Source organism: Hordeum vulgare, chromosome 7H, assembly GCF_904849725.1.
Source record: "Hordeum vulgare subsp. vulgare chromosome 7H, MorexV3_pseudomolecules_assembly, whole genome shotgun sequence".
Classification (NCBI taxonomy): Eukaryota; Viridiplantae; Streptophyta; class Magnoliopsida; order Poales; family Poaceae; genus Hordeum; species Hordeum vulgare.
This window is the reverse complement of record NC_058524.1, coordinates 465736581-465760109: the sequence shown is the minus strand read 5'-3', so window position 1 is coordinate 465760109 and position 23529 is coordinate 465736581. Positions and strand designations below refer to the sequence as shown.

General features: G+C 47.1%; 1 protein-coding gene across 6 annotated transcripts; it reads left to right on the top strand.

Annotated features, from left to right (window-relative positions):
• Positions 1-695: 695 nt before the first annotated feature.
• Positions 696-23386, top strand: LOC123411944. 6 transcript variants are annotated; one of them, XM_045104910.1, is made up of 11 exons: positions 696-3503; positions 3578-3681; positions 3941-4010; positions 14831-15643; positions 15989-16191; positions 16567-16690; positions 19633-19839; positions 21267-21547; positions 21659-21781; positions 22594-22682; positions 22761-23179. In XM_045104910.1, the coding sequence occupies exons 1-8, from the start codon at positions 795-797 to the stop codon at positions 21408-21410; spliced, it is 4374 nt and encodes a 1457-aa protein (XP_044960845.1). In that variant the 5' UTR covers positions 696-794; the 3' UTR covers positions 21411-21547; positions 21659-21781; positions 22594-22682; positions 22761-23179. The 6 variants fall into 6 exon arrangements, with proteins under 6 accessions (XP_044960845.1, XP_044960847.1, XP_044960846.1 ...); XM_045104912.1 differs by lacking the exons at positions 22594-22682; positions 22761-23179 and adding an exon at positions 23188-23386; XM_045104911.1 differs by lacking the exon at positions 22594-22682.
• Positions 23387-23529: the final 143 nt, after the last annotated feature.

Sequence of the window (23529 nt, the reverse complement as noted above, 5' to 3'; positions counted from 1 at the left end):
ATGTTTGAAGATGAATAGATTGATTTTTTTCTCTAAAAAAAGCTCTGCAACCTTCAATATTTTTTGGGGGTGCACTCCAACACATTTTTGAGACCACAGAGTGAACCAACCAAAATTATATGCACATTAACTCTCTTTTCTTTTGAAAAAGAGTTATATTTTATTTAGAAAATAAAAATAGAAAAAACATCTTAATGAAACTACTCTTATTAAAGAATTAATTATCAAAAAAATAATCTTATCAAAGAGTTTCCCTTAAAAAAACTACTCCCGCCGTTCCTAAATATAAGTCTTTCTGGATGTTTCATTAGTGTACTACATACGGATGTATATAAACATATTTTAGTGTGTATATTCACTCATTTGATTCCGTATGTAAATCCTTAATGAAATCTGATAAAAGACTCACTCCTTCCGTTCCTAAATATAAGTCTTTTAACTGATTTCACTATGTGTCTACATACGGAGCAAAATGATTAAATGTACACTCTAAAGTATGTTTATATACATCCGTATGTGTTCACTAGTGAAATTTCTACAAAGACTTATATTTAGGAACGGAGGGAGTAGTATTTAGCAATCCGAGGGAGTACCAAGGAAAACAGTTTTTTTAGCAGACCAAGGTAAACAGTTGACAATACAACGAGCCGTTCCCCAAAAGAGAACTAGAGAAGTCGCCGCTCTCGTGTTACTTGTGCCGTACAGTAGTCTAGTTTACCCGCCTGGGCTGGGAGACTGGGATCATCCAGCGACCACCGCCGGGTCGACTCTCCTCCTCCCAGATCTCCCCGTCCATGAAGTGCCACTCGGTGGCCGCGCTCTGGTCGCCGTCGCCGCCTTCCCACCACATCACCGCCGTCGCCGCCACCCCCGCCGCGCTCTTCACCGGCGCTGCCGACGGCACCGTCCTCTACTGGCCTCTCCCTCCTTCCCCGCCCTTCTGCCCACGCCCCTCCTCCCTCCTCTGCGCCCACGCCGCAGCCATCACCGCCCTCTGCCCCCTCCCCTCCCCCGCCTCCCTCCTCGTCTCCTGCACTGCCGGCGTCCTATCCCTCTTCTCCGCCTCCGCCCCCCTCCGCTGTCTCCGCCGCCGCTCGCTCCCGCCCTGGGCCGGCTCCCCTTCTCTCGTCGCGCTTCTCCCCACCACCTCCTCCTCCACCGCTTCGTCGAACCCCCGGGTCGCGATCCTCTGCCACCCTCACGACGACGGCCACGCCCACCGCCACGTGTCCGCACTTGTGGTCGTCGACGCCCGCACCCTCGCGGTCCTTCATACCGCCTTCCACGGGGCCCTCTCCGTCGCGCCCCCTAGGGCGATCGCGCTCACGGTCTGCAGCGATGACAATGCCGTCAGTGTTGTGCTGGCTGACGCGCATGGGAGGGCGCAGATGGTGCCCGTGGCGGAGGGCGCGGCCATCCAGGGTGACTCACCGAGGCGGCTCAGCGTGAGCTCCTTGTCCAGCTTTGCATCTGCAGAGGCGCCGGATGGTTCGGTGGAGGCCGTGGCGTTATCTGACGACGGGAAGGTCGTTGCCTTGGTGCTGAAGACGAGCTGTTTGTTGAAATGCGTTGTCGAGGGTTCCGTGCTGGGTGAGGTGTCTCTGGCGAACACTTCGCTATGCAAGGAGGAGGAAACAGGGGTCAAGGGCTGCCTTGCTGGAGTTTTTTTTCTCCACGGTGGGGAGTGTGGAGGCCCTCGCTCTGAGGATGGCACTGTGGTCAGGAGCTTGGTGTTGTGGAGTAGCAATGGTGGTGCCATGGTGTACAAGGTTGCTGTTGGTACTCCTCCATTGTTTGGGTTTGAGGCTGTCTGTGAAGTTCCTGGTATTTCATCTGAGCAGGGAGAAATGCCAGTAGTTCAATATTGCCAGATGGGCAACTGCCTTATTAGGGTGGAATCTCGGCCGTATAAGATTGGTGGTTCCTTGTTTTGGAAACCGTTCATCTCCATATGGTCTATGGATCAACTGGATTCGAGTATTACAATGAACACAGAGAGCCCACCTTTCAGCAAAGTTCTTGGAGAAGGCAGTCTTCAGGGAGAAGAATTTAGGTCAGAGCTCTTTCATTCACTACCCAAGTCAGACAATGAAGTGGAAATAAGTTCACAGCTGTGCTCGTCATATATCAATGGATCGGGAAAGCACGGAAGGACCGTATCTTCTTCCATGGTACTTTCCGAGGATTCTCATGCTCCGTATGCCATAGTTTATGGTTTCCATAATGGTGACATAGAAGTTATCCGATTTCTTAATCTGTTGCCAGCCGCACAATTTGGTAGTGGAGGGGTTTACCCACATATTTCTGAAAGATTTTTCTTGGGGCACAAGGGAGCAATTCTTTGCTTGGCTGCACACCACATGCATGCCCACTCTGACTCTAGAATCTTCCGACGAGCACTCATATCGGGGAGTTTGGATTGTACGATCCGTGTCTGGGATCTTGATGCTGGCACCCTCCTTTCTGTGATGCATCACCATGTTGCGTCGGTTAAGCAAATAATACTACCACCAGCTTCGACTCACCAACCTTGGAATGATTGTTTTGTTTCTGTTGGAGAAGATGGCCTTGTAGCGCTTGTTTCTCTTCAAACCATGCGTGTCGAGAGGATGTTTCCTGGGCATTCTTGTTACCCATCAATGGTTGCTTGGGATGGAGTAAAAGGGTACATTGCTTGTTTATGCCGTAGTCTGCACTCTTGTAATGATATGGGCAGCATATTGTATATATGGGATATGAAAACAGGTGCTCGAGACAGAATTATTAGAGGGACAGCATCTCAATCAGTATTTGAACACTTCTGTAGGGGCATTTCCAAAAATGCAGTTACTGGTAGCATCTTGGGAGGGACAACTTCAGCATCTTCCTTACTTGTTCCAATTTTGAAAGGCACTAGCACCCTTCAGTCTCATGCAAACAGAAATGGGCTGAACATTTCATCTATACCAATGAACCATCACAATGCTGCACATTCCATAGCCTTGAGTGCCTCTGCTGCACATGATGTGAAGGGGAAGACACCAGCTCCAGTTGATAGAGATAATTCTGCATATAATTCAGGAAAGTCTGGCTCTGCTCAGATAACAAACAAAAGAAAAAAGTACCCCATAAAGTGCTCATGTCCATATCCTGGCATTGCAAGTCTGAGATTTGACCTCACTGTAATTATGTCCGCACAAGGCATGTCAAATGGCAATAGTGATAGGCAGTTGAGAGATCATCTTTATGGTGATGCTAACAAAGAAACTATGCCGCCTGGAGCTTTAGATAGTATTTCCGGAATCCAAGAAATGGATAGCCCATCTAGAGAGTCACTGGAAGGGCAATTACTTCGATTTAGTCTCTGTTTCCTGCATTTGTGGGATGTTGATTGTGAGCTGGACAAATTACTTGTGGATGAGATGCAAGTTTGCAAGCCAGAAGGTTGTCATATAGCTTCAGGGGTGGTAGGGGATAGAGGCTCGTTTACGGTGATGTTCCCAGGGAAAGAAGCTACTCTTGAGGTGGGCTGTTAACTTCATTGTTGCTTCGCATTTAAGCACATTTGAAGTCTAAATATGATATTTTTCTGTTTCAGCTTTGGAAGTCCTCTGCTGAATTTTGTGCTATGAGGTCGCTATCAATAGTTTCTCTTGCCCAACGCATGATCACATTATCTCGGTCTTGTACAAATGCTAGCAGGTACTGGGTCATCTGTTCATTTGCATTTCATGCGGGTTCATATTCTACCTGTGAGCACCAAATGTTTGGGAACTCTTTTGTAATTTGGTTAACCAGCATTTGTATTGTACCACTTCCTGGTTGTCGTATCAAATATGATACCATTACACTATTTAGTTGTTTTTCTCAGTTGTGATAAATATGATTCTTTGTTACTTTCAAGATAGCATCAAATTCATGTCTTCCATTTTTCTCATCTACTCTGCTTGACTTGCTGCAGTGCCTTGGCAGCTTTTTATACAAGACACTTTGCTGAGAAAGTCCCAGATATAAAGCCCCCATCCCTCCAGGTTCTACTGTTATTTATTGCTCACATTGTTTCTTTTAGTCCTATGATTTTTTTCTTTTATGAAACCAATTTCTTTGATTATCTTTATCGCGTGAAGAAAAACATAAAGTGGAGTTATATTTCTTTTGTTGCAGTGGCTTGTAGGAAATTAATAGATAATAGGTGATATTCTACATATAGGTGAAGGCTTAATTAATATCTGTGATACTCCTCCCAGCCTAGTTGGCTAGTTTGGTTAGGCCATGAGGTGTCACTGCCTCAATATATTGCCCTCATTTCTTGTGTTCGTCGTGGGTTATGCCAATGGGATTTGGAATGCAGGGTGCTAGGGTCCGTTAAATAGACACAAGACAACATATAGATTGGATGTATTTTTGGTTATGGTTAGGACCACTGCACACTTGTCTTTGATCAGCCACTAAGATTTTTATGTGACGTCTTGATTTGTCTGGTTAAGTTCTGTGTGTATGTCCCTCTAGGAACAAGTAGGATAGGATTAACCCTTTGAAGGCACGCAATGAAGACAAAATTTAGCTGTTTGTGGCTTTGTGCACATTGGGGCCTTGGTGCATCACAATTTATTATCACATAAAAAATATTCTGGCATGCTTATACTTTCGAGTTCCAACTGGGTCACCAAAATAGATCCCCCCACCCCGTGATGTTCATAGATAAATGTAAATGGTTCTGTAGTTTATTCTAGAGCCATATTCACATACATAAGAGATACTTAAGGACCAAATAAATGTCCTTAGATGCATTCCAGATAGTCTGCTTTTTCCGTATCTATTGACTTAGTAGCAGATGCAACTGTCATGCTGTAGACCTGATTATGGCGATATCCATTACCTTTTACTAGACCATAAAGGCATGCCTTGCCGCGCCCGTTCATTATTAAACGAATCAAAAAATATAAAAAAAGTAAATATAGTAGTAATATACGATAAATTTTAGTGTTTCAAACTACATGCCTACAGTGTTTCAAACAGGTAAACACTAGACGGTAGTTTTATTAGAGCACATGTTGTCTACTCCCTCCGTTCCTAAATATAAGCCCTTTTAGAGATTTCAATACGGACTACATACAAATGTATATAGACATATTTTAGAGTGTAGATTCACTCATTTTGCTCCGTATGTAGTCCATATTGAAATCTCTAGAAGTGCTTATATTTAGGAACGGAGGGAGTAGTGCTCAACCAAGAACAGAAGTTGCAGATTCTCATTCCTTGCTGCAACTGAGCAATAGACCATCCACATCTGCGTTTTCCAAGCATTGAATGTATTCCTAGCTTGCATGGGACAATTCATCAATTGTTAAATAAAGTAAATTTTCTTCTTTGTAATGATCCGATAGGTTAGAGTTAGTGAGTACTCCCTCAGTCCCAAAATAAGTGTCTCAAGCTTGGTACAATTTTATATTAAAGCTAGTACAAAGTTGAGACACTTATTTTGGGACGGAGGGAGTATTATGTAAGAGCACGAACGGAAAAAAGAAAAACACTGAAACTACAATGAGATGAGAATAACTTTGTATATCTTAGAATTTGAGTTTTGGCAGATAACCTTGGAAACTGAATGTATGTCATTCGTCACCCATTACCTAGTATCTACTAAGAAGAAATAATTTATAAATGACGGACATTAGACTAAATATTACTTTGATTCGGAAATAAAGAATGAGAATCAGTTTCTTTTTTGCCGTATAAGATAATCAGTTTGCCCCCCCCCCCCTTGTTCCGTAATTAAAACATACATGCCCTTAGCCACAACATCAGGACCATCTTTGCTGTCAGCATTTTCTCCCCAAAGAATCTTGTGAATTGCACTGAAACAATGAAAATTGAGTTTTGGTGAACATATTGAAAGAAAAACAGATTGACAGATTGCACATGGAATGCAAATGGACAGCACAAAAATTGCGTGCTACACGTGCGACCTAATACTTAAGAGTCATCAGAAATTATGGCACAAAAGATTGATATAGATATCGCCAAAAATATTACACCCTCTGTTCATAAATAGGACGTTTTGGCAGTTCTATTTGAACTGCCAAAACGTCTTATATTTAAGAACAGAGGTAGTACAAGTGTACAACACAATAATAGCTGAGTGCTTGAATTATCACACATGTTAGCCAGAAATAAGGACCGACAATAAGATCCTAGTAAACATCGGCTAGCTTATCAAACTCAAAATATTTTTTTCTGAACAATTACTATCAGCGAGCTTAGATAGGTGGTACTGTTATGACCGGTACAACGTACCAACGGAGGACGCCCAATGGGCAGGGTTAATTACGGGCTTAGCCCAAGTTATCTTACCTATCTTAGAGTCCAAGTTAGAGTCCAAGTTATCTAGGGTTTAGTGGAGGCTGTCCTCCTATATAAACACATGTACCCCTTCGATATTAAGCAGACAATAAACCGTATATTCTGTTGTCGTCTCCCTCAGGAGACGAGAGCCCCAAACCCTAGCCGCCTCTCTCTCTCTCACGCCGCGACGGCGCCCAACCGCCGGCGCCAGCGTCCCCAACCTCGCAGCCCGCACTTCCACCCCTACAACCTACGTCCGAGACCTGGTAGAACCCTAGCCTCTACCAATTTGGTATCAGGTAGCTTGGGTTCGATGATTTTGTCGGACCTTCCCACCACCACCGCCTTCCCCGCCACCTCGCAGCAGCCGCCGCCGCCGCACCACTCGCCGCCGCCGGCCACCTCAGGTCCGGCTGCCTCCGGTCCCGCGGCCCTGGCGGCCGAACCCGCCCCCGTCCTCTCCCCGGCGGAGATGTCCTTGGCGATCCGCGACCTCAACCTGGCGGTCTCAAACCTCCGGACTTTCCTCCAGGCTCCGTACGCAACCCCGCCACCACCGCCTTTGCCGGTGGCGCCCTTCGCGCCACCGCCCCCGGCCACTGTCGCGCCCCAGGGCCTGCCGATCACCAAGGTCCGGTGGCCGCCGTCGCTGTCCCCGCTACCGACGTGGATTGACACGCCGACCTACACGACGGTGCCACTACAGCCGACGGTGTTGCAGCCACCTGCCCCCACCTTCGGGGGGTTCGGCGGGTACACTGATCCGTACGCCGGGAGCTCTGTGGTGCCGCAACACTCTCCTTCCGCCGCGCTGGGTCGTCACGAGGGCACCTACGCGGCCTCGCCACACGTGCAGCAGCCACCCCGCTTCACCAAGCTGGAGTTCGCCACCTACGACGGCACCGTCGACCCCCTGAACTGGCTCAATCAGTGTGACCAGTTTTTCAGGGGGCAGCGGACCATGGCGTTCGACCGCACGTGGATCGCCTCCTACCACCTCCGTGGCGCCGCCCAGACTTGGTACTACGCCCTCGAGCAGGACGAAGGCGGGATGCCTCCGTGGGAGCGCTTTCGCGACCTGTGTCTCCTCCGGTTTGGCCCCCCATACGTGGGAGCCGCTTGGCCGAGCTCGGTCGCCTTCCCTTCACCACCTCGGTGCAGGACTTCGCCGACCGCTTCCAGACATTGGCCTGCCATGCGCCTGACGTCACGTCTCGCCAACGCGCCGAGCTCTTCGTCGGCGGCCTTCCCGACCACATCCGCATCGACGTTGAGATGCGCGACCCCCAGGACCTGCAGACGACCATGTATTACGCACGTGAGTACGAGCAGCGCGCCAACGCCCTGCAGCAGGCGTTCCTGGGCCGCGGCACGCGTCCCCCGACCCGCCCCGCCCCGGCGGCCGCCACCCCGACACGCCCCGCCTTGCCGGCCGCTACTGCGGCTGCCCCCGCGCCGACACGCACCTTCCGACGCTTGATGTCGGCCGAGCAGCTCGAGCGGCGCCGCAAGGGCCTGTGCTTCAACTGCGACGAGCCGTATGCGCCGGGTCATACGTGCGCCCGCCTGTTCTACTTGGAGACCGTCGACGACGCGGAGGTGGAGGCCCTCACCGCGGAGCTCGACGCCACCACACTCTCCGAGGCCGGCGTCACGACCTACGGACCGGTCGACGCGACCGCCTTCGTTGTCTCCCTTCATGCCATGGCTGGCATCAAGACGGCAAAGACGATGCTGCTTCCGGTGATGATCAACGGGGAGCGTCTCACCGCGCTCGTGGACACGGGTTCGACGCACAACTTCCTGTCCGGGGACGCCATGCGCCGCCTCGCACTCCAACCGACGGGCTCGGAGAAGTTCAGCGTCACCGTCGCCAACGGGGACCGCCTTGCTTGCCAGGGGGTGGCGCGGCAGGTTCCCGTCCTCATCGACGAGGAGCCGTTCTCTATCGACTGCGTCGGCATCGACCTGGGCTGCTACGACTTCATCCTCGACATCGACTTCCTGTCCACTCTCGGCCCCATCCTTTGGGACCTCGATGTGTTGTCCCTCATCTTCTGGCGCGAGGGCGGCCGTCGCGTTCAGTGGACAGGCATCGGCGGCTCCGGCGCCGTGACTCCACAGCTCCAGTTGATGGCGGCCGCACTGGACGAGGCGCATCCCCTCCTGGTCGACCTCCTGCAGCAGCACAGCGACATCTTCGACGAGCCACAGGGCCTCCCTCCCGCGCGGCCCTGTGACCACCGCATCCACCTGCTGCCGGACACGGCACCTGTAGCCGTGCGTCCGTACCGGTACCCTCAGCTGCAGAAAGACGAGCTCGAGTGTCAGGTGGCGGTCATGCTCGCGCAGGGCATCATCCGGATTTCGACATCGCCGTTCTCCGCCCCGGTGCTCCTTGTGCGCAAGCCCGACGGCACATGGCGCTTCTGCATCGACTACCGCGCCCTCAACGCCCTGACGTCCAAGGACAAGTTCCCCATCCCCGTCATGGATGAGCTCTTGGACGAGCTACACGGAGCGCGCTTCTTCACCAAGCTCGACCTTCGCTCGGGCTACCATCAGGTGCGCATGCACCCTGACGACATCGAGAAGACGGCGTTCCACACTCACCATGGCCACTTCGAGTTCCTGGTGATGCCGTTCGGCCTCTCCAACGCGCCGGCGACCTTCGAGGCCCTGATGAACGACGTGCTCAGCCCATACTTGCGCCGCTTTGTGCTTGTTTTCTTTGATGACATTCTCATCTACAGTGCATCTTGGGCGGAGCACCTACAACACGTGGCCATCATCTTCAACGAGCTTCGAGCGCATCGTCTTCACCTCAAGCGCTCGAAGTGCTCGTTCGGCACGACCTCCATCGCGTACCTGGGGCACGTCATCTCGGTGCACGGGGTAGCGATGGACGCGGACAAGGTCGCCGCCCTCGCCGCGTGGCCGATCCCGCGGTCACCGCGGGCGCTCCACGGCTTCTTGGGCCTCACCGGCCACTACCGGAAGTACATCCGGGACTTCGGCCTCATCGCTGCGCCACTGACGCGTCTCCTTCGACGCGACGCCTTCTCCTGGGACGAGGAGGCGACTACGGCATTCAAGGCTCTCCAGCGGGCCCTCACGACGGGACCCGTCCTCCAGATGCCGAACTTTGATATGCCGTTCATGGTGGACTGCGACGCCCCTGGCATCGGCTTCGGCGCCGTCCTCCACCAGGGCGAGGGACCGCTCGCCTTCTTCAGCCGCCCCTTCGCCGCTCGCCATCACAAGCTCGCGGCCTACGAGCGCGAGCTTATTGGGCTGGTTGAGGCGGTGCGCCACTGGCGGCCTTATCTTTGGGGCCGGTCATTCCGTGTGCGCATGGACCACTACAGCCTCAAGTTCTTGTTGGACCAGCGCCTCTCCACAGTTCCGCAACACCAGTGGATCAGCAAGCTCTTTGGCTTCGACTTCACCGTTGAGTACCGCCCCGGCCGTCTCAACACGGTCGCCGATGCCTTGTCCTGCCGCGACACTGAGGATGTCGCGGACGACGTCGCCATGGCTGGCACTATCATGTGCATTCGCTCCGGGCCTCTTTCGCCTTCATCGACGACATTCGCCGGGCAACTTCGACGGCCGTGAACGCCCAGGGCCTGCGCCAGCGCCTTGACGCCGGCGAGCTGGACGCGCCCTGGCGCTTGGACGAGGGGCTGCTCCTACATGGCCGCCGCATCTTCGTGCCCGACCATGGCGACCTGCGCCACCAGGTCCTGACCTTGGCGCACTCAGCAGGGCACGAGGGCGTGCAGAAGACTCTCCATCGTCTCCGTGCTGATTTTTACATCCCCGGTGATGGCGCGATGGTCCGCGACTGGGTGCGGTCGTGCGTGACGTGCCAGCGGAACAAGACGGAGACACTACGACCCGCGGGTCTACTGCAGCCGCTGGACGTACCCTCCCAGGTGTGGGCGGATATTTCCATGGACTTCATCGAGGGCCTTCCCAAGGTGGGCGACAAGTCCGTCATCCTCACGGTGGTTGACCGCTTCTCCAAGTACGCGCACTTCATCGCCCTGGGTCATCCATATACAGCTGCCTCCGTGGCGCGAGCCTTCTTCGACGGCATCGTCTGCCTCCACGGTTTTCCGTCGTCCATCGTTAGCAATCGTGATCCCGTGTTCACGGGACATGTCTGGCGGGATCTCTTTCGACTGGCGGGCGTGAAGCTCCGCATGAGCACGGCGTTCCACCCTCAGACAGACGACCAATCCGAGGTGGTCAACAAGGTGATCGCCATGTACCTGCGCTGTGTTACTGGTGATCGTCCACGAGCTTGGGTGGACTGGTTGGCGTGGGCGGAGTACTGCTACAGCACCTCCTATCACTCCGCCCTGCGCACCACGCCTTTCGAGGTGGTCTACGGGCGCCCACCTCCGGCGATGCTCCCTTACGAGCCTGGGACGGCTCGGTCCGAGACGGCCGGCGACTTACTCCGCACCCGCGACGACATTCTGGCTGAGGCACGCCAGCGTCTTCTCCAAGCACAACAGCTGGCTCGGAAGTACTACGATGCTCATCATCGCGAGGCGGAGTTCGAGGTGGGCGATTGGGTGTGGCTGTGCCTCCTCCATAGGACCTGGTCTCTGGACTTGCGCTCCAAGCGCAAATTGGGACCTCGCTACGCCGGTCCCTTTCGTGTGCTGGAGCGTGTCGGCACACTCGCATACCGCTTGGAGCTGCCAGCTGGTTCTCGCCTCCACGACGTCTTCCATGTCGGCTTACTGAAGGCCTACCGCGGGGACCCTCCTACAGCGACGCCGGCCCTTCCTCCTACTTCGGATGGCCGCCTCCTTCCAGCTTCCGCACAGGTGGCGAAGGTGCTGCAGGCGCAGCAGCGTCTGGCATGTCTTGGTACAGTGGACCGGCCTGCCAGAGGAGGAAGTGACTTGGGAGAAGCTCGACGATTTCCGCCAGCAGTTTCCAGATGTTCAGCTCGAGGACGAGCTGTTTGAGAAGGCGGGGAGAGATGTTATGACCGGTACAACGTACCAACGGAGGAGGCCCAATGGGCAGGGTTAATTACGGGCTTAGCCCAAGTTATCTTACCTATCTTAGAGTCCAAGTTATATTAGAGTCCAAGTTATCTAGGGTTTAGTGGAGGCTGTCCTCCAATAAACAGTATATTCTGTTGTCGTCTCCCTCAGGAGACGAGAGCCCCAAACCCTAGCCGCCTCTCTCTCTCTCTCACGCCGCGACGGCGCCCAACCGCCGGCGCCGGCGTCCCCAACCTCGCAGCCCGCACTTCCACCCCTACAACCTACGTCCGAGACCTGGTAGAACCCTAGCCTCTACCAGGTACCCTATGGGAACACCCTCTACATAGAAATGTGTTGGATTCAGTTTAGATGATTTGTTAGAACATGCCTTAGAAGACATACAATTTATGTGACAGATGAATACAATTCTGGGCGACCATGGACTAATTAGTAATTACATTGGAACGGCACATGAACAAGTCACCATACTGAAGAGCTTTCATGCAATATGATATAATCATAGTATTTAGATAAGTTGCAAGCATATTAATTAGAGAGGATCTGAACTCCACCGGGTCAATAAGAAAACTGACTTTGAACACAGTTCACAAGAAATTGGTTGGGAGGATTTCTAGTACAGGTAGCCTGAAGATTGATTATCCTTTCCCATTGTTTATAAAGCGTCCCGCTTCAGACGCTCAAGCGTCGCTTAAGCGACAAGGCGCCCTGGCAGCGCCTTAGATATTTGCCCGCTTTAGGTGCTTAAGCGCCCGCTTTAGGCGCTTAGGCGTCGCTTAAGCATTAGAGCGGGTGGTGCTCTCTTCAGATCGCTTTACCGCTTTATAAACAATGTTCTTTCCAATGTGTTTGAGTCCAGAATGGAACAGATCACTACAGTGATATTATGACCCGATCGCTCCAGAAATACCCATCAGCGAGGGGAGAAGGCAGTGCCATAGTGGGAGTGCATGCCACGTGTTGCACTCCCATCGTGGGTAGGATGGGTGGCAGGGTGGCATTGTGTCCTGGAGCCGTTTGACGCCATGGCCTACTCCTCGGTCCCTTTCGCCGCTGACATCCTCTCTACTGTATCGCCGCCGCCGCCCTGATTCCAAACACAAACACAAAAAGTAGGTATTAGCACCTATGCAAACCGAGAAAAAGTGACGAGATAGAAATCAAAATGTCTGCAAGCAAGGAGGGGAAACGTAGGCGTCAAACATGGTTGCTCAGGAAGCAAGAAGAAGAGGAAACATGTAGTGGAAAAGAGCATAAATAAATAGCCTTGTGAAGAAGGGAATAGAAGGTCCAGTCCGGAAACAGCCATCCACTACAACTGGAAGGGAAGAGAATGGAATGGCAGCGTCGGCACACCTTCTATGCAATTAATGGCACAAATAAACGGCGGCGACTCCACCATCTCCTTCGCCGCCTTCTTTTTTCTTCTGAGCGATTCCTTTTCTAGTCACGTCGCTTTGGCTGTCAACCTGGCTCATAGCAAACTTGATGGCCCAGTTATAGTTTTCGGCCTGATTGATGAGAATGCAGCGTGCGACCGGATGATCCGGTGCTTTCCTAGGCTTTATCCGGCGGCTTACGAGCTCAAATCGCTGTAGGAGGTCATAGGTAGCTCAGTTTTACTGTTTTTGTAATGAAGTGCATATGTTTTTAGAGTTTGCATGTGTAAATTATAATATATACTCCCTCCGTCCCATAATAGTGTCAAAAACGCACTTATATTATGGGACGGAGGGAGTAATTCTCTATATTTTATAGTTTGCAATGCTGATTTTATTGTAGTATATGATACAAAGGCCAATTGAAACAAAACTTTTGGATTAATGCCAGCCCATGATTTGGATCAGTTATTATTGCTAAATAACTTCTTACAGTTGCATCTGTATTTCACATATTCCGGTTGTTACAATACAGGTGCATCAATTTACAGTTTTTTTTCTTCTTCGAACCGGGCTTTGACCCTTTCAATTGCAAAGAACGGAAATACATCAGTTCTAGAGAAATAGGAGAAGAGAAAGGAGAAAAGCGAGTTTGACGCATCACACATGAAACCCACTGTAGCCGCTGGACATCGAAACGGCCACTATGGGACTAAAACCTGGTGACACCTAGTTCAACATCAATTTACAGATTAATTTGGAGCACTACATGTCCATGTTTTATAATTCATCCCTATAAGTTAAACCTTATTTAGCCTTGCGGTAGAAACTTGCTTGGATAATAGCTTATCTTTGTAGTGCCATGACCTGTAAATTAGATTCTTTTGAACTGACCTCAGCATGCATCATTGTTGAGGAGACATGATGGATAGTGTTAATGAGAAATGGTGCATATGGGAAGACTATGTTAAGCTTCATGCACTAGCCAACCCAATCAAAAGTCCGAACTGATGGAAAGGGCTAGTGCAATTCACATATACTGTAACACCCCCTCTCGCGTGTGACGGGGAAGACAAGTCAACACGTGCAACCGGAAGAGAGCGATGGCGCGCGGAACTCACGTATGACTCAAGAGGCCTCTACATGGACACAAAGGGGGGCTACCAACAATTTTTAATAAATTGCGAAGGCTAGGACTTGAACCCAAGACCTTAGCTCTGATACCATGTTAAGCTTCATGCACTAGCCAACACAACCAAAAGTCCGAACTGATGGAAAGGGCTAGTGCAATCCAGATATACTGTAACAGACTATACCCTACGGGGTGGACATACCGAGTCGACAAAGGAGCGTCTAGGGAACCCCGGGGCCTGCACCTAATCATGCCAAACTAGTAACTTGGAGGAAATAAGGATGAACACACTATTTCTAGGATTGTATTGTTGCAGGAGGTATGTTCCCTGTAACCATGCAAGATCGGATCATATCGTATCGTCCTGAGGATAGTTACGTTGCTACCAGAGAAGGCCGGCCTATATAGAAGTCTCGACGGCCCTCGCCGAAGGTCATCTTGAGCCCCATTCGCGAGGCTATACTCACATGACCCAGTTTTCTCAGATCCAATCTACACTCCAGAATCTCTCATTCATCAATACACATCCGAGGGCCTGAGCCTGGTAAATCACCGTGTCTCCATTGTCTCCGACGAGATATCTTAGGACACCATCCCTCTCTCTACTGCTCTCCACAACTCCTTGGTAGATCGTAAGATCGGCGGTGAATCATTTGTCGACAAATGGGGTCAGCATATTTTGAAATTTCCCTTTGATTGGAAAGTATTGATCACTTGGTTAGTATGCTAGCTTTGCTTCTATTCTGGCAATGGCTTGAGTGCCAACTGCTTTTGTTCTACCTATAAAGGGTAACCCTGTGACTTGTCAGAAATTCACCTGTGTATTTTTTTTATAGGAAACGAAGTAACGTGTCTTGGTATTCTGTTGCACTTCTGCATACTTCTATTTTCTTCCTAAATACATGAAAGTACTACCATCTTTTTGCAGATATAATTTCTTAACTTAGTGATATGTATTTTTCCAGCTTCTGGTGAGCTTTTGGCAACATCCTTCTGAACATGTGCGAATGGCTGCCCGCTCCTTATTTCACTGCTCAGCTCCTCGTTCTGTTCCACAACCCCTCCGTGTACAGAGAAATAAAATTCCCGACCACTTGTCTTTATCTGATTATATGGACAAGCTTATCCCAGAGATGCAGAGGGACTCAGTGTCTAGTTATGGACAGTTGAAGGCGGATGGCGAAAATCTTGATAGAGATGATGATGATGTTGAGGATACTTCTCAGATAAGCTTATGGCTGGAATCATTTGAAAATCAGGAGTGGCTATCTTGGATTGGGGGAACAAGCCAGGATGCAGTGGCATCAAATATCATTGTTGCAGCTGCTTTCGTTGTTTGGTACCCAAGCATTGTGAAAGTTAAGCTTGCAAAGTTGGTTGTCAATCAACTAATCAAGTTGGTTATGTCGATGAATGATCGTTACAGTTCAACTGCAGCTGAACTTCTAGCGGAGGGAATGGAAAGCACATGGAAAACATGCTTGGGAACTGAGATCACTCATTTCTTGAGTGACGTCCTTTTCCAAATTGAGTGTCTAAGTAGTGCACCTTCTAGCAATGCCATCTATAAAACTGCAGTTGCTGTTACAATGAGGGAGGCATTGATTGGTACCCTTCTACCAAGCTTAGCTATGGCTGACATAATGGGATTTTTTGGTGTCATAGAAAGTCAAATTTGGGCCACTTCATCTGATTCACCTGTTCATGTAGTCTCACTCAAAACTCTCATCCGAGTACTTCGAGGCTCTCCAAAGGCCCTGGCTCCTTATCTTGACAAGGTATGCATTGTTTCCTTATTGTACAAATTGTAATTTTTTATACAGAGTTGTTGTAAGCTAGAAGCTCCTCGAAGTTGCAGCAAAATTGATAGTATGTGATTCCTACAAAAAGGGAAAATCTCCCATGTACATTCCTGTTTTTTTTGTGGTTGTTTGCTAAGTTCCATTAGAAGACCATGGAAATGTTCCAATATTGTTCAGATGCTCTATTTGTATGTGATCCAGCTATTTATTTGAACTTTTCTTATCAAGTTGTCTAGTACCACAGTGAGATGTCATGCCCAAACATTATATATTTATTGAAATGCCTTATGTCCAAAAGAAAAACGTTTCTTTATTGTGCAGGCAATCAGCTATATCCTACACACGATGGATCCAAGCAATTTAATAATGCGTAAAGCTTGCATTATCAGCTCAATGATGGCTCTAAGAGAAATTGCCCGTGTATTTCCAATGGTTGCTCTCAATGAATCCATGACAAGATTAGCTGTTGGTGATGCTATTGGAGAGATTCACAGTGCCACAATTCGTGTTTATGACATAGAAAGGTACAGTCTTCAAGTTGCAGAAAGTTGTTATCATAGAGCTGTTAAATTATGCATCACCAATGGCATATGCTGACTTTACAAAGTTCATTGTATACTCATGGAATCTACCGGTTGATACTTTTCTTGGGATTACAATATTTTGAAGTTCTTCTGAAATGTATTTTGTTTCTTTAGGCCCAAACAGCACAGTAAATTACTAAATTTTCTGCGCAACTTGTTTTAAATGAAACGTATGATATTATTGTTTGTAGCACTATTGGTGATTTATGATCATTCAGAACTGTGAGTTCTCACCAAAAATGAATTTGAACTCAGAGAGGCCATGCTGCTTCGTACTTTCATCATCTCCATTTTCCCTCTTTTTTTTGTTTGCAGTGTCACAAAAATAAGGATTCTCGATGCATGTGGACCACCAGGTCTTCCAAGCTTTCTCAAAGGACCATCGGATACAACAACAACCATACTGATAACAGCTTTGAGTTTCTCACCAGATGGAGAGGTTTGATATTGCTATTTTCATAACGAAGTCAGAATGCTTTAAATAAAGTACATATATGACTATTGTACCTGTAGCTTGTGCTGGCTTAAGATTACCTCTCAACTTATTAGTGTATATGTATATTTCATTATTGCTCCAGTCAATTGGTTCTATACAAATCATATCACTCATGTCCAAACTGAGTATTAGGTACTTGCTAGATATTATTGAACTTGACACTACATGTTACCATTTTTTGTTTGTTTGATACTACCTCCAGACAAAAATTATCAAATATATGTTGATAAGCATTTCTTCTGAAATTTGCTACATGAAATGTCACGTGCATATTTGGTATTGAATTGTTTTGCTTTTCATATCATCATCATATTCCTCTCATCTTATTAACCTACTGTATTGGATAAGAATCAGGGATCAAATTTGTGTTTCAGCGACTATGCAATACATAAAGAACATAGAGCACAAGTAAAATGCTGTTCATATTCCCCATGGAGCTGTAGACACTCTAGTCTATGGTTTAACTGTAACACACTTAATACAATTTATCAACCTATGTGTGTTTCCTTTTTTTCTATGTATATATCCTTGTTATAATAGGAGTATAAGCTATTGATTTAACTTTATTATGGATACATCATTATATAATGTTCACTCTGGCACTACAAACAGACATGTGGCATTAATTCATGTAAAAGCTGGTCCTATTACACCAAATAATCACTAGTTTTTCCTCGAATACACGCAAGCATGCGTATCATATATTGAAGGAAATGATCACTAGTTTAAATGGAATGAAACTATCATATCTTGTAATAACTATCCTAGATGTCTTGTTAGGAAATCAACTTATCATTATTGAAGGCCCAAGGGGCATATATATTACACATGACTTGAGGTGCAAGGAAAGTAAACATAGACTAATAAGGACTCCTAGATTAATACTAATACTTCCTAGCACCCCCCTCAAATGCAAAGCGTATGCAATAGCATTGCATTTGAAGAAGTGTAATACTAAAAAAAATGATAATCCAAATCCGTGTCTTGAGAGTGTCATCGTAGCATGAAGAGTCTTCAAAACTTGTCGAGTCGCCGAAGAAGATAACGAAGAGATGGCACATCAGAGGTAGACACCGCATCACTTGAAGATACAAGATAAGTATCAAGAGAAGATGGGTTGTCAAAAGAAGATGGCACATAAGAGGAAGACACCGAAGAGATGGCACATCAGAGGAAGACACCGCATCACTTGAAGATACAACATAAGTATCAAGAGAAGATGGGTTGTCAAAAGAAGATGGCACATCAAGAGAATAAAGCATTGTGCAGAAAATCATAGTCCACGACAACCGACGGCGAAAGAAGCTGGGCGGTTAAGGCACGATGAACATAGATTGACAATGCAAAAGAAGTCCAGAAAATCCTATAGAAAACAACAAGGACAAGTAGGCCACAAAAGTTGCATAGAAAGGATCAGGACCGGAGAAAGGCTGACGGACTAAGGTATGGTGGACTCGCATGGCATGAGAAAACATAAAATATCAACGGATTTGGTGGACGCAGCGGAAAACAAGGTAGCTAAAAGCTAGGAAGCATACACGACACAAAGATGCAAAATCCATCGTGTATGCAGAAGACATAGTACTTTTTTTTTTATTGTTGTTGAAATCAAAATAGGAACGGAGCAGAAGCTAGCACGTCACCAGCCACGTACGTGACGGAAAGGCAGCAGCTAGCATGCATGAGCGAACGCAGCAACTAGCAAGCAGGCTAGCAGGAACGCAGCAGTTGAGCAGTGCAGCAAAGTGCAGCGGGAACAGAGCATGCAATTAGCAGCAGCACGCAGATGGAACGGACGGGCGGAAGCATTGGATCAATCAGCCGACAGAGCGTTGATCTGCAGGACACGAGAGATCTAATTGGACGGCGGTTTCAGCTCTTGTAGGCGGATGGGATCCTGCGGGCGTTGACAGGAGCCGCACGCGGGATGGCGGAGCCGCGGAAGCCATGCGCGCCAGATGACGGAAGCCGGCAGGAGAGCCAGGGGAAGCAGCAGCCGGAACAACAGCAGCAGCCAGCAAGAAAAGCATCCTCGATCTGGGGCCGCCTCGATCTGGGCAGACTGGGGCGGCGACAGAATCAAAGGCGTGAGGCGGCGCGACCGGATCTGATGAGGGGGCGGCGGCGGCTGGATCCGAGGCAGGAGACCGGCGCGACCTGCGGCGGCGGGTCCTGGACCAGCGAAGGGAGACGAGGCAGCGCGAGATCCAGCGGGATGAGGCGGCGGCGGCTGGAGGCGGATCCGCACGAGGGCTGCAGCGGTTGACCAGATGGCTGCAACCTGAGAAAGCAGCGGCGACGCGCGAGATTGGATCGGGAGGGCGAGTTGCGGCGCCCGAAAAAAATAACCTAAGCTCTAATACCATGTTAGGAAAGCAACTTATCATTATTGAAGGCCCAAGGGGCATATATATATTAGGCATGACTTGAGGTGCAAGGAAAGTAAACATAGACTAATATAGACTCCTAGACTAATACTAATAGACTAATAAGGACTCCTAGACTAATACTAATACTTCCTAACATTACTATCGACCATAGGAAACATTTACGGTATCTTCTTTACCCAATAGATCATTATCCAGTAGCTACTTGGGGATATCAAACTAATTTTTTTGTCTAAAGGCTACATGGTTCTTCGATGTCTTAATTTGTATTGTGATTTTGTGCCTATGGAAATGGGATTTGGCATAACTGTTCCATGAAATATGGATAATGGTGAATGGGTTGTTATTTGTAGTAAGAAAGGTGGTAGCTTTGCTAAAAGATTGAGCTATATGACAAACATAATCTGCTTTCTTTGAGCTATAGTTTGTTTTTGAGATGTAAATCTTATATATGGAAATCCAGATTGTGTTTTGTAATTTTTACTCCTTTTTACCTAGGGCCTTGTCGCTTTTTCGGAGAACGGATTGATGATTAGATGGTGGTCTCTTGGTTCAGCCTGGTGGGAGAGGCTAAGCAGAAGCCTTACTCCTATTCAGTGCACAAAGCTTATCTATGTTCCTCCATGGGAAGGATTTTCACCCAACTCAGCTCGCCTAAGTATAATTTCTAGCATCTTGGGACATGATAAACATAAAAATTCAGAGGTATATTTTCGACTAGTTTCTTCTCACTGATTATGTCATGTTGTTTGGCATTGTTGAATATACTGTTAAGCATGTTTATTTTGTAATTGCCAGTCTGGCTAGCGCAGGTACAGCCATACTGAGTAGTACCACCCGCCCCCCTACACACACACACACACACACACACAAAGCGCAGTCTGCCAAGGGATTAATTGTATGTCTGATCTATCTTAGGTGTTCCTCTTAGCAAGTGCCACTCTTTTCATAATGTTCTATGAACAAGGTGTAAAAATCTTCAGCCCCAAGCAACTGTGTTTCATCCCATGTCTGTGTGCCTATTACCCTTATCTCAACTCTGAATATCTTGGACATAATCCCATCTCATGTGGTTCTAATTTGGATGATAGACTGTTTACACTACATCCCCTTGCAAAAGATTTTGCCCCCTTGTCTACCTGGTTTGAATTATCTGACTTTGGTCAAAGTAGGTTCCAGTATCCTGCGGTCCATCCTGAAATGCACCAATCAGTGTTAAACCTAAGCTGGCCCTAAAACTGAACCAGATGGCTCCGCATTTTGCCTATTTGCTTGACAAAAAGGCAGCCTTCCAATTTGAATTGGACCTGTTTTCAAAACCTACTGAATATATGTTGGAATGAGTAATGACAGTCATGCATGTTTCTATGGAAGTTGTAATAAAATCCATTGTTTATGGAATCAAACCACCCTTATGAACCTGTTATTGCTGTTTTCTGGAACCTGGTGTTGACTAATGGGAGGGTCACAGCGAACCGTTTTCCTGGACGGTGGCAAGATGTTGTAAATACGAGGAACTCCAGATTCTGTTAATTTGTGAAGCTCGGTTTCCCCTCCTCCTAAAAAAATGCACTACGGCCCAAGGCGCGGAGCTAAAGCGTTCGGCTCCGTTTTCTGTCTGGAGTTTGGGAAGCTGAGAGTGAGAGATTCAGAACACGCCCTAAGTCTTTGCATTTCTTACATCTTAAATAGCGGTAAGAAGTTGAATTGAACAAACTGTATATAAACTGCACTTATGTGAAGAATAATCAGCGCAGAGTGAGTGTTAAAAAAATGTATCTATTGGTGAATTAATCTGGCACCGTATAACTTTCAAGTTGCTTATTTGTACTAGAACTTACTGGAAGGGCAAGGATGATGTTTTTTTTCTGACAGGGGCAAGGATGATGTTAAGACTTAAAAGTGTCCTAAGCAGAATTTTCTGTCGTTTCCCATTTCATGCTTTCTGCTTTTCTATCTTGTATTTAATGTGAAAGTGTCATCTTCAGTTCTTTTCTCATCTATAATAGGCTGTGAACACATAATACTAGTTATATTTCATTCAAACTTGCTGATTATTGTTTAGTCGGTTTTCTTCATATTGAATCTAAGGCAGTTACATTTAATATATGTTTTGGTTATGGGCTTTGCAGAGTAAGACGAGGGAACTAGATGAGGCTGATAATCTGAAACTGCTGTTACATAATCTTGACCTTTCTTACCGCCTTCATTGGGTTGGTGGAAAGACCATTAAACTTACAAGGCATGATCAGGATCTGGGTACATTTCAGTTGTGATTAAAAGATGAGTTATGGCTTGTTGATAGCTTATGGATCTGGTTGAGTTGCCTTGGAGTTTTACTAGGCAGATGTACTGAAGTCTGACAAGGGTGACCCAAAGTAAAGCGAAGCCACCAAGTGCAGTTATATATCATGTAAGACACTTATCTTTGTCGTCAATTATAGAACATATTCTTGTGCATATTTGTAACAACAAATTATATGTTTCCTAATGTACTATTTGAAAAACCTGAACCCAAACGCAGCACCAACAGGATTGTTGATTACAATATTACATGGAGGTCTCTGGAAGGTGCAATTCTGTTTCACCATCAGGCAACAAATGCAGCATGCTTTCTGATTGACAGATCAAGTAGTGGAAACCTAAGGTAGTCTAAGTTGATCTCTTTCAGAAGTCTAAACTGATGTCTGGTTCATGCCCCTGTTAAACTTGGTGATCTCCGAGCTTCCATTTAATCTAAATTTATACTCATGCTTGATGTTAAGACACAAAATGAAAAGTGTGAGAAAATATTGCGAGAAACCTGTTTGTTAAAAGGTTCAATCATATTTAGGTCTAAACAATCTGATATTTGTGTGGACATGGATTTTTGGAACATGGGTACACGCGTACCCCCCATGAACAGTAAAATCGAAACAAAATGGTAAAAAAAATCAAACAGTTCTGATTTTTTTGGTGACATACATGGTCGAATGTTCCACTCATGTGTGAAGTTTCGCTGAAAATGGCATCTATTGTATTTTGGGCAAAATAAAAAGAATCTGTGCTATAAAAAGGACCATGTTTCAAGCAATTTGGAGGTCCGATCTTGTTTTCTTTCCCAAGAATACCACCGATGTCATTTCTTCACGATACTTCACATGTGAGTTGAGAAGTCAACCAAGTTTGTTAACCTAAAAGTTTAGAATTGTTTTTTGTTGTTGCTATTTTTAGAAGTGTACTATTCATAAGAGGTATGTGTGGGACCCATGTTCACCATTCTATTTTCAGGTATTTGGCTAGATGAACTAGTCATGTACAGAATCAATTACTCATGTACTCCAAATTTGTTTGTTACTTAATTTAAGCAAGATTGAACTAGCAATGGGCAGTCGCCACAGACAATTCAATCTTTGCTAAGTTGCCTGTGCTGATAAATAACTTTCCTGAAAGGTAGCTCATGATACAATCATCCTGCAGTATCATTCGCGGGAACTGTCAAGAGTTAGGAGCTTCTCTCCGTTAATTATGAGCTGACGGCTTGAAGAGTTGAAGGATAATAGATTCTGGTAGTAACTTGCTTGAGTTGCAGGCACACATCTTTCTTCATTCGACTGCTTGTCATCAGTGCTGTACTACCATCACAGGTACCACCTGAAGAGATGGACAGTGTTGAGATGACAGGCACCAAAGGGACATTTCACCAAACTAGTACTCCCTCCGTCCCAAAATAACTGTCTCAAGCTTAGTACAATTTTATACTAGAGCTAGTACAAAGTTGAGACACTTTTTTGGGACGGAGGGAGTAACTTTTATAACTAAATATAGTTAAATCCTGATTTACGGGCAAGGCATATTTTCCGGCTTATGTAAGGGAATGTACAACTAAGGTTGATCTGACGTGTTAAACAATTTGCCTGACAAGAATGTTGTATAGTGTAAAATGTAATGATTGTACCTGTACAAGAAGTTTCTTTTTGACATTGTACGCCCATGTAAGAATAATTCATTTTGAACTTGATGTAATGATTTTAGATGGGCAGATAATAGAAGTTTTGTTCTCTTTCCTGCAAGGTGCAAGGTTGGACGAAGGTAATGCTTGCAGGGATAGAAACGGCAAGCAATTTCTTATACCACACCACTAAGCGTCACCACCATTTAAGCTTCGTTGTCCGTTTGTTGTATTGTCTACTTCTTCCCTAATAATAAAGCGCCGATCATAGATTCTGTCGTTCGTCGTGGCATTTTTGTAAAAAGGTCCCTCCGTTTTTAGTTAATAAACCTGCAGTCCTTTCTTTAGCGAGGAAAATGTTTCACTTTTATATTATACCCCCTGTGGTTTTCCAGTGCTGGAGCTGCGATGAGCTAATGCGATGAGCTGATGACGGCCAGGCCGAGCTAGGCTTTGGAGAGGGC